General features: G+C 37.9%; 1 protein-coding gene across 15 annotated transcripts in view; it reads left to right on the top strand.

Annotated features, from left to right (window-relative positions):
• EZH2 (enhancer of zeste 2 polycomb repressive complex 2 subunit) overlaps positions 1-16,417 on the top strand; it is a 76,171-nt gene that overhangs the window by 28,237 nt on the left and 31,517 nt on the right. For 4 of the 15 annotated variants that reach the window (XM_063708829.1, XM_063708826.1, XM_055392310.2 and 1 more), the window contains 3 exons: positions 5,435-5,507; positions 8,652-8,775; positions 9,326-9,454. The exons of 2 other annotated variants lie outside the window; for them this stretch is intronic. In XM_063708829.1, coding sequence (XP_063564899.1) covers positions 5,491-5,507; positions 8,652-8,775; positions 9,326-9,454 — 270 coding nt within the window. In that variant the 5' untranslated portion in view covers positions 5,435-5,490. Of the gene's footprint in view, positions 1-5,312; positions 5,508-8,651; positions 8,776-9,325; positions 9,455-16,417 lie in introns of those variants that run through there. 9 more of the 15 variants (XM_055392317.2, XM_004046431.5, XM_055392311.2 and 6 more) reach the window with 5 other exon arrangements.

Below are 16,417 nucleotides of genomic sequence, written 5' to 3'. Positions count from 1 at the left end.
CTGATATTACTCATCTGCCATTTATGTAGTTGATAGTCACTACTTTTTTTTTTTTTGAGATGGAGTCTTGCTCTGTCGCCTAGGCTGGAGTGCAGTGATGTGTTCTCAGCTCACTGCAACCTCCGCCTCCTAGGTTCAAGCGATTCTCCTGCCTCAGCCTCCTGAGTAGCTGGGATTACAGGCGTGCATCACCACGCTCGGATAATTTTTGTATTTTTAGTAGAGACGGGGTTTCACCATGTTGGGCAGGCTAGTCTTGAACTCTTGACCTCATGATCCACCTGCCTCGGTCTCCCAAAGTGCTGGGATTACAGGCGGGAGCCACAGCGCCCAGCTGATAGCCACTACTTTTTTAATGCTGATATAGTGCTTACCATCTGCCAGGCACTGTCTATGCACTGTAAATAAATTTAGTTCTCACAATGACTCTGAGGTGGAGGCTCTTGAATTAGCCTTTTTTCATGAGGAGAGTGAGGCACAAAGATGTGCAGTAACTTGGCCAACTTCACACCCACCTGCTAAGTGGGAGAACTTGGATCTGAACCCAGGGAATGAGCTTTGGAGTCCAAACTCTTGCTTTTTGTTTAATACTGTGTATAGGACTTAGAATTAATACAACTAACTCTTCTCTTATTAGTTTAGTTTATTACTTGAATTTGGTTTGAAATAGAGAGTGCTGCTACCCCAATTCTTTGCCCCATGTGTGTAACAGGCATTATTAATCATGACAGCACTCTCTGCTGAGCTAGAACATGGCCTGGCCTAAGGCCAAGAATCTTTATGGACACAACCTTCAAAGTGGTTGTATGAGATGAACTCTCCTTGCCATCTCTGATCTTGTCTGTTTTGAATCCTGATTCTAGTGCCCAGTGCATGGCACTGTGTGCCTGCTTCTCCTGGATTCCTCTCTCATGGTCTTCCTTTTTACAGGGACAGGTTTTCTATATTCCCCCTCAGGCATAGGATCTGTTTCTCTTAAGTAATTCATTTTTATCACTTACCAATAGTTTAACATCTATATGTCTAAGTTCTCTTTATATTGTTTTTCTTATCCTTACCTACAAAATCTCATTTACCATTGATTTAAATTTCAGTATATTGAAACAATGGATTGTAACATTAAAAATAAATGAAATTGCCAAATGACACTAACAGCTGCCTTCAAAGCATTTAAACATACAAACAGGCACTACTGAAGACTGGAGAGTTATCAAAATGGGCAATTTTTTGGCAGTCTTGCTGTGAAGTAAACATTTTTAAAAGGAAGGACATTGAGAATATTGTAATCATACTACTTACATCTTGTTGGGTTTGGATTTGACCTTACATAGCCTGGTATTCCGTTAAGAGTCAAAGTTGCTGCTATTAATTTAGTTGAGAAGGATAAATAGTACATGTAGTTTATTGTTTTCTTTAGGCAAATAGAAACAGAAACATTTATTTGGCCAGACCAAATAGGTGGTCATTCCCTTGATTTAGCAAATCCTTGAGGTAGAATTTTTTTTTTTTTTTTTTGAAACGGAGTCTCACTGTGTCGCCCAGGCTGGAATGCAGTGGCACGATCTTGGCTCACTGCAAGCTCTGCCTCCCGGGTTCACGCCATTCTCCTGCCTCAGCATCCCGAGTAGCTGGGACTACAGGTGCCCGCCACCACGCCTGGCTAATTTTTTGTATTTTTAGTAGAGACGGGGTTTCACCGTGTTAGTCTCGATCTCCTGACCTCATGATCTGCCCATCTCGGCCTCCCAAAGTGCTGGGATTATTGGTGTGAGCCACCGCGCCTCCCGGTAGAATTTTTAAAGAAGCAGTAAGGGCTCTGACAATACCTATGGGACTTTTTTCAAATTATTCAGTTATTGGCAGCTGGGTAAAGAGGGACAGGAATGTCTGATTTAGGTAAATACCTCTCACAAGTGGAGTAGGGGCGTAGCTGGTAGAGAACAGTGCTGATTCCTTGGACTTGTGTGGCCTGGCCACCTGAGAGGTAGGTAGGAAGGTGTGTCTTGGCCATGTCCTGGGGCCTCTGTAAACCTGAGAGGATGGAGGAAGCTCTACTTTTTCTGACGATGCTGTTGGTGATAATGAAGTAGGCTATGAGAGCCCATCTTCCATTAATTCAGATGTTCCTATACAGTTGGCCCTCTGTAAATGGGATTCCACATTTGTAGATTCAGCCAACTGGGTAAAAATATTTGAAAAGAAACAAAAGTGTGTGTACTGAACATGTACATACTTTTTTCTTGCCATTATTCCCTAAACATAATAGTTTAACAACTATTTATGTAATATTTACATTGTATTAGGTATTTAGTAATCTAGAGATGGTTTTAAAGCAGGGGTCCCCAGTCCCCAGGCCGTGGACTGGTACCCGTCTGTGGCCCGTTAGGAACTGGGCTGTACAGCAGGAGGTGAGCTCCGCCTCCTGTCAGGTTGGCAGCAGCATTAGATTCTCACGGGAGCGTGAACCCTATTGTAAGCTGCACACGTGAGGGATCTAGGTTGCACACTCCTTAAAAGAATCTTTTTTTTTGGAGACGGAGTCTCGTCTCACTGTGTTGCCTAGGCTGGAGTGCAGTGGCATGATCCTGGCTCACCTCAACCTCTGCCTCCCGGGTTCAAGTGATTCTCCTGCCTCAGCTTCCTGAGTAGCTGGGAATACAGGCACCTGCCTCCACACCCAGCTAATTTTTGTATTTTTAGTAGAAACAGGCTTTTACCATGTTGGCCAGACTGGTCTCGAATTCCTGACCTCAAGTGATCTGCCTGCCTTGGCCTCCTAAAGTGCTGGGATTACAGGTATGAGCCACCATGCCCGGCCATCCTTATGAGAATCTAACTAATGCCTGATGATCTGAGGTGGAACAATTTCATCCTGAAACCATGTACCCTCTCCCCTCTTTGTGGAAAAACTGTCTTCCGCAAAACCAGTCCCTGGTGCAAAAAAGTTGGAGACTGCTGGTTTAAAGTATATGGGAGAATGTGTATACCTTATGTAATAGTGTACCATTTTATATCAGGGACTTGAGTCTTTGTGGATTTTGGTATCTGTTGGGGGTCCTGGAACTAACCCTCCGTGGATATGGAGGAACAACTGTATATATGGTCTCAGTAATAAATATGTATCTCAGATACCCTCTGTATTAAGAAAAAAAAAGATGGGAATTTCTTGGCTCATATAACTGAATAGTTCCGAAATTTGGGAAGGTCTGCCTGACTTAGGGCTTAGGTCATGAGACTACAGTTCTTTCTTGGCTTTGAGTTTTGTTTTTTGTCATTGTTGACTCTGTTCTTTGTAGGCTCCTCTCTCATTGGTTGCAAGATGGCTTCCAACAAGTCCTTGGGCAAACATTTTTCAGGTTTAGACCTAAGGGGAGAAGAGTGAGCATTCTTGTCCTAGCATTGCAGGGAACCTGAGATTTTCACTGTGACTGCACTGATTGTGGCCGTGTATCTAACCCTGTACTGGTCACTATGTCTAGGGAGATGTACCTTGGTCAGGCCAGGGTCACAAGCAGCTTGAGTCAGCTTCCTCCAGTGTACTTGGTAGTTCTCAGAGAAGAGTTGGTGTGAAGTTCCCAAGAGAAGGGTGAATTGACCCTGGGTGGCAAAAACAACATAGCATCTACTCTAGTGGGATAAAGTAAGATGGTAAGGCGTGGTGTTCAGGGTATTTCTGAGTTTGGTTTGATTCACAAAATAGATTGTGAACACTGTAATTGCCCTTAATTTTAGTTAACCTATGTAAATGTAAATCTGTGAGGTGTCACTACATTCTGCTAAAGCTTTGATGGGCTCCTGCCATATTCTGGTTTGGCTTTTGTATTAAAGAGCCATTGTTGTTTTGGTTTCACTGTATACAGGTAGACTTTTGTTTTAATGAATAGAGGTATAATCTGTTTTGAACAGGAAAAGCTGCTTTTGTATTCTGGATAAAGTTCATACTAGTGGGATTTCACCTATGAAACTAAACAAATCTTTGAAAAATTTAAAAACCATATGTATTTACACAGTGTCCATTCAGTAGAACTCGTTTAAATAAAGGCTTCTGCCAATATATGAATATTTAGAGCTGTATTTTATTATTTTACTTTTTTTGAGACAGGGTCTCGCTCTGTCACCTAGGCTGGAGTGCAGTGGTGTGAAGACAGTTCACTGCAGTCTCCACCTCACAGGCTCAAGAGATCCTCCCACCTCAGCTTCCTGAGTAGTTGGGACCACAGGTGTGCGCCACTACACCTGGCTTGCTTGCTTGCTTATTTATTGATTTGAGATGGGAGTCTCACTATGTTGCCTAGGCTGGTCTTGAACTCCTGGGCTTAATCCTTCAACCTTGGCCTCCCAAAATGCTGGGTTTACAGGCTTGAACCACTGTACGTGGCCTTGAATCTGTGTTTTAATACTATGCTTACTTGGCTGTGGTGTTGTGAAAAGATCACTGAAAATGGAGTCAGAGGCCTGATTTGAGCCTGTCGTTTGTTGTGGGGGAAGGAGGTCAGGGGAGCTAACATCTAAAGGCTCACTATATGCCAGGCACAGAACCAAGTGTGTTTGCATGTATATTTCATTTTTGTTGCCAGACTTTGAGGTAGGTTTTATGGATAAGGTCTTTAAGGCAATATCAGCTTCCTTTTAAAAAAGAAATTCCGGAAACTGAGCTTTAGGCTCAAGATCTCTAACTGGTAGTAGGGACAACTGAACCACAGGGTCCTAACTGACCCTGCGATTTATCTCCTTTTGCGGGGGGTTTCTTGATAATAGGGTGCACTTTACCTCATTTTTTGGCTCAAGCATGGATAGGCCACCCTTCCTTTTCATACCTATAGCTAAGCTTTACAAATGATATGCTGATAAGATACAAGCGACTCGTTATTCGTGTGGGTTAATAGAACTGTTTGTTTGCTTGTTTTTAAGTCTATAGCCGTCCCACCCCCAATCTACAATTTCACCTTCTAAGGTTTTAGTTACTCAGTCAAACTGCAGTCTGAAAATGTTACGATATTTTGAGAGAGAAGACTCTAGCTACGTAACTTTTGTAACAATATATTGTTATAATTGTTCATTTTACCATTAGTTATTGCTGTCAGTCTCTTACTGTGCCTTATTTATAAATTAAACTTCATGGGTGTGTACGTATAGGAAAAAACATGGTATATTTAGAGTTTAGTACTATCTGCAGCTTTAGGCATCCGCTGTGGGGTTGGCGGGGGGCGGTCTTGGGAGATGAGTGGGGACTACTGTACAATTATCAGGCACACACAGGCTCTGGGATTTTACAAATGAGTAAAAGTGGTTCTTGCTATTGAAGCACTTACAGTGGGAATAGAGTGAAATACATGAAAATGTGATTTTAATGTTATAAATGCTATGATGGTGGGACTTTTTTGTGTAAAACATCCTTTTAATTGGTACTTTAAATTTTAATATTCTTTCACAGGTCTACCTATTTAGTCTTACACTTTCAAAGAACTACCTGGACGCTGTAGATTTGTCATGATATACTTTATTAGGTATGTTATTAATGGTAGAAACAGCATGGAAAGTCTTCCAGAATATTAGACAAGGACAGTTCTAGTACTAAAACATAAAATGCTAACTAATGTCTTCATCAAGACATAAAATATGTATCTTAAAAAATAAATTGTAGGCCAGGCTCAGTGGCTCACACCTGTAATCCCAGCACTTTGGGAGGCTGAGGCGGGTGGATCACAAGGTCAGGAGATTGAGACCATCCTGGCTAACACGGTGAAACCCTGTCTCTACTAAAAATACAAAAAATTAGCCTGGCGTGGTGGCGGGCACCGGTAGTCCCACCTACTTGGGAGGCTGAGGCAGGAGAATGGCATGAACCCGGGAGGCAGAGCTTGCAGTGAGCGGAGATTGCACCACTGCACTCCAGCTTGGGGGACAGAGTGAGACTCCATCTCAAAAAAAAAAAATTGTAATAACACCCACATTATACATCAGTGAAAACTAAACACGTTACTACCCTAGGCCTTATTGCACAGGGGTGCTACCTCCAAGGAGAAATTTGTCTAGGCAGCAGATGGACTAGAGGTGATTAGCCTATGAGCGAATGAGGCTGCAGATCATTCCTTTTTATCTGATTCCTTTTCTTTCTAGTTCCTAGGCCTTGGAAGCGCTAAGTGGTCTTAAGTAATTTGCAAAGAATTAGTTGAGTTCATCTGTTAACTAACTAGCAGATAGGAAGAAAACTATTGTCATGAAATTATTTAAAAAATAATAATGCTCCAGTTTCTTCTCATCTTTGATGTCCTTTGGTCCTACCTCACTGCCTTCCTAACACCATTTTCTGCTTTACCTCAAAGCTAGGGTCATCTTGAGTTTAGCGTTCTTAATCCGAGTGACTGTCAGCTTTATTCCACTTTAGCAACTCGCAGGCAAGGCCACACTTGGAAACTTTTCACTTGGAATAGTTCTGTCTTGGTGATTTCATCAGCCTTCTGTATGTCAAATATACTCAAATTCCTGCCCATTCTTATCTCTTCGTTCCCTTCAGGTCCTTAGTCCTTTTAATTTGTGACTTTCACTCTACAGGTCTATTCTTGTTAAATGTCTGCCAGCCAGACTTTAGTTGCTCCCTGTCCAGCTTTCTCTTGCTCAGACCTAAGATTTCTTTAGGTTCTTTCTTTGCCTTTTGAAATCCAGCTCAGCTTTTAAGATTGAGTTCGTTGTTACCTTTCCTGCCATCCTTCTGCAGTTCCTAATATTCTTTTCTTTCTCCCAAAGTGCTTTTGTATAAACAGTCAGCCTTCCATATCCGTGAGTTCCAAATCCATGGATCCTGAATTCGTGGATTTAACCAGCTGCAGATAAAAAATATTCAGAAAAAAAAAAGATGGTTGCATCTGTACTGAACATGTCTGTACTGTTTTGCTTGTCATTATTTTCTAAACAATACAGTATAACAACTATTTACATGGCATTTACATTGTATTAGGGATTATAAGTAATCTAGAGGTGATTTAAAGTATATGGGAGTCTCTTATATCCCAGGAAGCCAAGTAAAAAAAAAAAGTATATGGGAGGCTATGCATAGGTGATATGCAAATATTACACCACTTTATATCACGGACTTTTGAGCATCTGTGGATTTTGGTATCCGAGGGGTGTCCTGGAACCAATTCCCCAGGGATACTGAAGTATGTCTGTCTATCTCATACTATATTTTTCCCTTTGTCTTAGGCAGACTATCAGCTCCGTAGGGGCAAGGATTTAATAATATTTGTATATTCATTTTATTCAAGTTCGTATACACTGCTTGGGTCATAATATTTATTACATGCTTGAGAAAATGAATTTCTTCGCCCCTTTGTTACAGCTCTGAGTAAACAGCCATCTGCCTTCTCTGTCATCTGCTGGTGGTTGAGTATTTCTGTAGAAAGTTACCCATTGGCCTCAGGACTCTTACTCTAAATCTTCTTCTTAGGCAGTTTTCTCTGTGCATGAAGTTTTTATGTAAACAAATAGATGAAGCCTGCCCTACTCATTTATTTGTTCAAGCCAGAAGGTCACCTTCTTCTTCACTTTCCATATTTAAATCATCATTTGGTGGAATTTTGGCCTAAGCAACTCTTGAATTCACATACTTTTCCCTGTCATCGCCAGTGTGGTGTGGAAGCCTCTGTCACCCCTTGTCGGGATGCTGTGCTGCAGCATCATCTAACCTGGTTGCAGTTATTCTTTCACTCCCTCACCGCACACTCTTTTACTTAAAACACTAAAAGTGGCTTCTCATTGTTCTTAAGATAAAGCACAAATTGTTACTGTGGCCTGTAAAGCTTTGCATAGCCTGACAGAGAATGTCCTGCTAATAATTTGAAGGTACAGGATGATTTTAATACTTTAGGAGAAAATGTTCTAGGAAAAGACGCTTGTTTAGACTTAAGGTGAGGACTCTGCAGTATGAATTAGACATCTGGTGAACTATAAGCTGTCCCCGCATTTAAACATAATTGGTTCTGAGAGCCTGCAACTAAAGATAAGGCAGAAGAATTTACTTTGCATTTCCTGCATTCCTCTTTTCGCTTGATAGCAGAAACCCCTCATGTTAATAAAGGTGGCACAAGAGGCAAAAATACAGACTTTATCACAGTGTTTAAGGAGAGGTGCATGGTTAAGTGTGTGGGGAGAGTACCTTTGTACATTTTATTATATGGTGTTTTCTACTTTTAGTACTGTTTGTAAATTTTACTTCTTCTTGGATTTACCTTTTTCAGTTATATTATTCCATTATGCCTTGCTACTGTAACAGCTAATTTAATGATGAAAAACTTAGGATATGTCTTTATATTTTCTTCCCTCCACAAATGTGGATCTCATAGAGTTAAAAACTAGGTTGTGATATAGTATAGTATACCTAATTCCTGTAATGGGATCATGTTCCTATAATATGGCTGCAATTTAGTGTAGAATTTTTGTAAATAAAAGTATATTTTAAGTTTAACTTAAACTTTCAATGAAATGTTTTAAGGATTTAACCATGCAGCACAAATGAGCACCTTTCTGCAAATGCCAACAGTGTAATATGTGTCATTTCTTCACTGATTGTTAGTTTGCTGCGGATTAAAACACAGGTGATCATATTCAGGCTGGTTAGATTAGTGATTTTAATATGAAACCATTGCTTTTAGAATAATCATGGGCCAGACTGGGAAGAAATCTGAGAAGGGACCAGTTTGTTGGCGGAAGCGTGTAAAATCAGAGTACATGCGACTGAGACAGCTCAAGAGGTTCAGACGAGCTGATGAAGTAAAGGTATAATTTTATCTTTTGTGAAAATGAATATACAATTAAGGATAGGTTTTTTTTCCCCTCCTAAGTTCAATAAGTTTTTATTTAAAATAATTCTAGCCAAGTTTGTATTTACAATAAGATGAGTGAATACTTGGAAGCTTAGGTTCTTGATCTGTCTTAACATTATACCATGCACATTAATCAGTCTTTGTTTAGTATACTTTTATTTGCATATGCAGCTGCAGGACCTAAATATAAAGGGATGCATTTCATGATTTTATGTTTCTAAAGTCATTGTGATTAAAAAAAAAAAATACACACACACACACAAAGTCAACAAAGAAAGGATGGCAATCGTTTCCTGTTCTCTAACCACTTGCAATAAAATAACAGATGTGGTGTTTTTGTATTATTTGAATGTGGGAAACTATAGTGTAAAATCTATATGCACCTAAGAAAATGTTCTTGATATTTTTGAGGATACACTAGATTTTTAACCTGCTTTACAGGTGTTATACATTTTCTAACAATGAACAATTTCTCCTTTCCTCTCCTTCATTTTTTTTTTAAGAGTATGTTTAGTTCCAATCGTCAGAAAATTTTGGAAAGAACGGAAATCTTAAACCAAGAATGGAAACAGCGAAGGATACAGCCTGTGCACATCCTGACTTCTGTGAGCTCATTGCGCGGGACTAGGGAGGTTGGTTAACATAACATGTTGTAGTAATTATCATCACCTTTTGGTTTATGCTATTGGAACATTTGTTTGGTTATTGGGAGGAAATCATTGACCTCAGGGTGTCCATCTTTTTATTGCTATTTCTTTTTAATGTGCAACTGTTAATGGCTGCTGTAGATCACACTATTAGCTATTCCTATAACAGAGTTCTAAGTGTTTGGAATATACTTTGAACTAGGTAGATGCCTGGATTTTATAAGAATGTTGATTTAAAAAGAAAAGCTTTTAAATCAAATACTCTTTAATGTCCTCATCAGATCACTATTTAGAGCAAGGTTTTCTGACTCACTGTTGTAACCCCAATTTGAATTAGCCATGTGGTAAGAAATGTTTTCATATTCATGGACAAGAAAGCTTTTTATTATATATTTTGTTCAAAGGCTAAGCCTCTCTATAAGAATTTCTAAATTTCGTGTTGAGAGATTGGAATTTCTTTTTCTATAGTACTTTCTGAATGAGCTAGCTCTTAATTACTCCAAGAGTTTCCTATTTTCAAAGAAAGGCAGTAAATCTATGGTAGAATCTATAATTAAATATCCCGTTAAAACATGATTGCAGCAAGATGAGAAGAAAATGGCAAAAGCCTAAATAGCTTAGGCATTTCTGTTTTTAAGTGCCTGTGTTGTATAGAAAGACATAGCATAGGATATTTAAAGGGGAGTTGAAGCAAAAGGGGAAAGAGTGAGTTGGAATTAAAATTACACTATGTAGTAGATTGTTTATCTGAATGTCTAAATATGAGAAGCACCTAAACAATGGAATTTGTTTTAAGATAATTTTTCAACGAGTAGCCATTTTTAATATAACATTATTGTAACAAGCAACAATTTGCTATTGTATGAGGCCTTCTGGAGATTGTGTGACATATGAGCTTCAAAGACTTGTCAGTGATATCCCAGTAGCAACAGACATAATCCTAATGCAGATTTCAGTGATATTCTGGTGGTCTTGATGGTGACACTTGGAATGATTCTTAGTCATTTATGCGTTTTGTTAGGTGACACCTCTGTAAAGCTCTGACTTATAATTGTATAAATATTGATTATACACTGACACTTTCCTCCTCATCTGGTACAGGCCAGAGCCTAGATGTTAGAGGTCACTGGCATGGGGGAAAGGGATTCTTTTTGATGCCCATCAGAACGTTCTTAAAGGGAATAAGGATGGGGCTTTTAAGTAATTGCTTTGAAAGTTTTTATCTGGTGACCTTTTAGAAATGTTGAATTGAAAGAAAAACATCATTTTCTCTCTGGAGGAATAAATCTTAGAAATTTGGAGAAATTAGATAGATTCACGTGGAAAACTTATTTTTGCCACCCATTATGAATCTCAGAATGCTACCAAAAGCCTAACTTTGGTTTATAATAATAGTCAACAGCAATAATGAATTGTGTCACTGTGCTAGGTACTTTGTACACATTACCTCTTTTAATCTTCATGATAAGGAAGGAATATTACACTTTTTTTTTTTTTAATCCAGGCAAGGAAACTGAGCCTTAGAAGCATTTAGTCAGTTTGCCTGCTCTAATGATCTGATGTGGGCCCAGAAGAGCACACTTTGCTCAGACACATGAAGTATTAGTGAAGTACATTATTGACATACAACTTGAATTGCTCATAGTATATTTGGCATTAAATTTAAGAGTATTGTTTGTTCAAGTGGATATTTACTAATTGAAATTTTCTTTTAATTTTGTCAAATGGAGACAAGTCGTTGAATATAAAGATACCTAATGTTCGTGAGTTTATGTGAAAAATTGAGAAGAAATCAGCATTTTAATAAAACAAAATTGTTTTCTAAAGTTAGTACTTCCACAGTACCACACACACACGCAGATTGAGAATAAACATTTTCACAGAATATGGGGGAAAAGGAGGAAAATAATCCCCAGCCTTAGGAATTCAGTTTTTGTTGCATAGAACTCTGACCTGATTAAGGTCAGTCGTTTTTTTTTTGTTGCTAGTGTTGGTAGCTGATCCTGCTTCAGATGATCCATCTATTATTTCCCCTTTCCCCCTTTTTAAACCATCACCACTGACTTTTAGAAGCCAAAGTTTATATCGTTTGTGATAAGCTTCTTGGTGTTATCACAATAAATCGTAAAGCTTTAGGGCTAAAAAGGACTGTAGTGGTCTCATGGTCCAACCTCCTGAATTTTCAGATGAGACTATATCCCTGTTTATTTTTTCTTTCGTTTAAGCATTTCCATCTACATATTATTTCTTTTATATATTTGAAAGATTCTAGTCTGAAGTAGGTCAGGCAGGGAGGAGAAAATAAAAGTGATTCTTGTTTGGCAAAGACTTTCCTAGTGGTAGGCTTGGCAGAATTTCAGACTGCAGTATTGATTCAAACATGTAAAGTCTATAGCATTCAACATTTGAAGTGCCATTATAGCATTGTTTTAATTAACTGCTTGCTTTTATAAGCTAATTATATGTAAGTGCTGGTGTCTTCAATTTAAATCCTCTGCAGCATGACAAATCAATGACAATTTTTAGTTCTTTTGTCAGGTCTTAAACTTAGTACTCCCATTTGTAGTTGTAGAAGTGGATATACTCAGTTTGAAAATGACTGATTTCCTCCAAGTCATTTTGGTAAAGAATGTCTGACAAAAGTTTACTGAAGTGAGTGCTTTAGATGCTGACTTCAGGTCAGGGAGCTCTGCATTTGAACCCAAAGACCACATCTCTAGTATGTGGTTTTCTTACTGTGTGTGGTTTTGTTTTGTTTTTGTGACAGGGTCTTGCTGTTGCCTAGGCTGGAGTGCAGTGGTACAATCACAGCAGCCTTGACCTCCCGGGCTCAGGCGATCATCTCACCTCAGCCTCCTGAGTAGCTAGGACTACAGTCACACGCCACCACATCGGGCTAATTTTTTTTTTTTTTTTTTTTTTTGAGACGGAGTTTCGTTCTTGTTGCCCAGACTGGAGTGCAATGGTGCAATCTCGGCTCACTGCAACCTCTGCCTCCCAGGTTCAAGCGATTATCCTGCCTCAGCCTCCAGAGTAGCTGGGATTACAGGCATATGCCACCATGCCCGGCTAGTTTTTGTATTTTTAGTAGAGATGGGGTTTCATCATTTTGATCAGGCTGGTCTCGAACTCCTGACCTCAGGTGATCCACCCACCTTGGCCTCCCAAAGTGCTGGGATTACAAGTGTGAGCCACCGAGCACATCGGGCTAATTTTTTTGTATTATTTTGTAGAGACAGGGTCACACCATGTTTTCCAGGCTGGTCTCGAACTCCTGGGCTCAAGCAATCCATCTGCCTTGGCCTCCCAAAGTACTGGGATTACTGGTGTGAGTCACCATACCCGTCCTTTAATGTGTTTTTAAGATACTTTAGGGTAACTCTTTTTTTGTTGTTTTTGAGATTATAGAACCTAAGCATTATTGTTCATAGAATTTTAATACAGAATGTGTTTACTTTTAAAAAACACTTCTGACTTTTTGAAGACAGTGACTATATCTGTTTTACGTTTATTTCTTTTATTCTTAAGTTAATCTTTTAAAGAAGCATCCAGCTTCACACTGTCATTAATCAATACATATAGGTCAAGGGATGTACATTTTATTCCCATAATATGTCACTGTTAGTCAAGAAATTGTTACTAGGTGAGTTTCATAACTTTGTCTTGTCAACCAGTAATAACTATGTTCTGTAGGTCTTCATATGGGTAGTTGTATTCTTCATTGTGTCTCTTTTTCCATTTTTAATGAAGAAACTGGTTTAAGAGTTACTCTTGAGGTTCTCATTAGTGTATTTCTTTTTCGTACATCTGCCCATTTCTTGCTGATAATCACAAGACACTTCTCCTTCACTGACTTCATATCAAAATGTTTTCTACTGTATGTGTTATGACTGAAAGAGAGGTTTGCTTAGATAATGCCTGTCTTCTGGGCAAATGGTATGATTAGTTTAGTAATTTAATCCATCTTGCCAATATACATTTCTAGATTCCCAGGAGAATAAAGAGTTTTGTATCTTGTTTACTAATGAAAAGAGAGAATATGGTGTATATTCTTGGGGCTTCAGAATGTCTAATAGAAGCAGCATCAGAAGGGGATCACGGTCCTCATATGAAGAATTTAAAAACTTTTGGACTTTTAAATATTTACAGATTTGCTCTTCGTAGTAATATTTGAAATGATTTTAAGTTCATTGCTTAGCATTTGATATTAGCAGATTTTTTTTTGGGAGAAGCTTCTATCAAAATAATGTGTAAATTATTTTGTATGTTGGCAGTTTGGACTTAACATTTTTGTTGAAGGAGAAGAAAAATACCTGTTACATGTAAACACTCGATTGCATTTTTTATTGATTTAGTAATGAAGTTCCTTCAGTTAATTGTAAATGAAAATTTAGTTACTGTTTACAAAGAAAAAATAATATCCTAGTGTATTTCATGTATAATTTAGTGTACTTTACTCAGATACATTGAATGTAGTAACATGGTTTCTTTATACATTGCAGGATTATAGGCCCTATAGGTTTAGATTCTCATGAACCTTTTGAGCAAATATGGCAGAAAGCTGGTCACTTTTCTCATGTCTTTGAATTAAGTGGATGGCTCTTCAAGTGTCTGTCTTACTCTTAGTCTGAACATATACACTCATTCTTATTGCCTCAAGGAAGTGGTCTCTGAGTTGCTTTCTGTAGCTCCTTGCCTCTTTTAACTATTATTGGTATTTACTTGGAGAGTTGAGTCTTGTTAGGTTAACTGTCAGTCGTTCCCACCTGTATAACTTGTAAATCCATGCAGCCTTTGCTTTCTTTCTGGCTTTATTTAGGCTGAAATAGATGTAACATTTCTTAAATGATCATATAAGGATTTCTTTTTTCCTTCTGAGCAGAAACTAATATAAGCATTTTGTGCTTTTCCAAAGGGTTAGCTTAAAAAAAAAAGGTCATTTGTGATATTTGAGTTCATATAGCATCATATATTAAATACATGTCATTTATTATGTTTATATTTTAAATTTGATTATATATCTTCAGTTTAAAAGGTGAATTTTAAAAAGTCAAATTTAGGCAACTAATAAAACTAGCAGAAGTTGCTTTTCATTTGTAGTTTTTCTCCTAGAATATTGTGTATATATAGTTTGTGTTTTATAAATTATTGTTATAAAGATCATGTATCTTCCCCAAATGCAAAACCGAGTTCTGACAACTATTTAAAAATAAAACAACAAATCCAAACAAACAAAAGTGCTTGGTTAATCTGGAATGTTAGAAATTGTTTTATTCTCTGAAGAAACAAGAAAATTGCATTAGACCAAGGACTTTTGCCATAATTTAGCTTTATAAGAGGGATTGACTTAAATTTACTCCTTAGGATTCTGTCTTACCTTCTCTTAGCAGATTTTATAAAAGAATATCACTTGAGTAACATTTTGGAAAGGCTGGGCAGATTTCATAAGCTACCAAACAAGGCAGTTTTATACTAGCCTTATACCTGTTGGGCTAATGAAACTAGTTTAAAAGTTTTATCTTTTTCTCTCCACTGAACAGATCATTGTAAAATGATTATTGTAAAAATTTAGATAACACAGAAATAGGTAAAACAGAAAGCAAAAGTCCCTGTAGTCCAACTGCTCTGGCTTTTATTCTTTCAGATTTCATTTTCTATATATACTAGGAGGTTAATAATATTTTATTTTTAAAAATTATTGGCCAGATATACATCCTTTCCATTTTGGGCCATCACTTTACAACCTCTGTCCAAATTTTCATTCTTTTAAAAAATATGTAGTGTTTGACATTATGGATATACCATAACTTATTGCCCCATTCTTGATGGACATTTAGATTTTTAATTTTTACTTTTGCAATCAGTGCTGTACTGAACTTTATATACATCCTTGCATCTTTTGAGTAATTCTGTAGAAGTTCCTAGAAATAGAATTATTAGATCAAGATGATATGCATGTTTAAAAATTTAGCAGATATTACCAAATGCACCCTAGAAGTTTTACATTACACCCCCACCAGCTGTTTATGGAATGTCTGTTTACCTATATTCTCAACACAATATTATCAATCTTAATCTTCAGTCCAATAGGTAAAACATTGTTAGAATTGGTTATACCGTGTCTTAATTATTCAGTGAAGTTAAATGTCAGTTACTGTTTGTTTATATTTGTGAATTGGCTGTTACAGTGTTGGATCTTGTGCAATTAGGTTGGGCTTTTCTTATGATTCATAAGGACTTTTTGTATATTACAAATACTAGTTTTGGCTGGGTGCAGTGGCTCACGCCTGTAATCCCAGCACTTTGGGAGGCCAAGGTGGGCAGACCATTTGAGATCAGGAATTCTAGACCACCCTGGCCAACATGGTGAAAGCCCATCTTTACTAAAAATACAAAAAAATTAGCTGGGCATGGTGGTGTGCGCCTGTAGTCCCAGCTACTTGGGAGGCTGAGGCAGGAGAATGCCTTGAACCCAGGAGGCAGAGGTTTCAGTGAGCCGAGATCACAAGACTCAATCTCAAAAAACAAAAAACAAAAAAAAATAGTTTTTTTGTCATATGTTTTGCAGATTCCCCCCCCCCCCATTTTGATGTTATTTCGGTATATCTTGGTTATACAGTTCTTTTTCTTTTAATTTTTGTCTTTCTTAAAGGTTCCAAAAGTCTTTCTTCACTTCAAGATTATAAATTATCTACCTATCTTTCCTTTAGTTCTCTGTTTTCATTTTTATATTCTAATATCATTTAACCCATCAGGAATTTCCTTTGGTGTAAAGAATGGGTAGGGGATTTGGTTTTTAATTTTGTTCTTTTTAGTTTCCTGGTTGTTTCAACACTATTTACTGAGTAATTAATGAATAGTGAGGGGCAGTTGTAAACTTGTTTTCGAAGATCAGCAGAATCAGCCTTCTTGGTTGGTGGTTCCCTGGGCAGTTCTACCACTCGAGCA

The sequence above is a fragment of the Gorilla gorilla genome, chromosome 6, assembly GCF_029281585.2.
Source record: "Gorilla gorilla gorilla isolate KB3781 chromosome 6, NHGRI_mGorGor1-v2.1_pri, whole genome shotgun sequence".
Classification (NCBI taxonomy): domain Eukaryota; kingdom Metazoa; phylum Chordata; class Mammalia; order Primates; family Hominidae; genus Gorilla; species Gorilla gorilla.
This window is presented reverse-complemented; position numbering and strand designations above follow the sequence as displayed.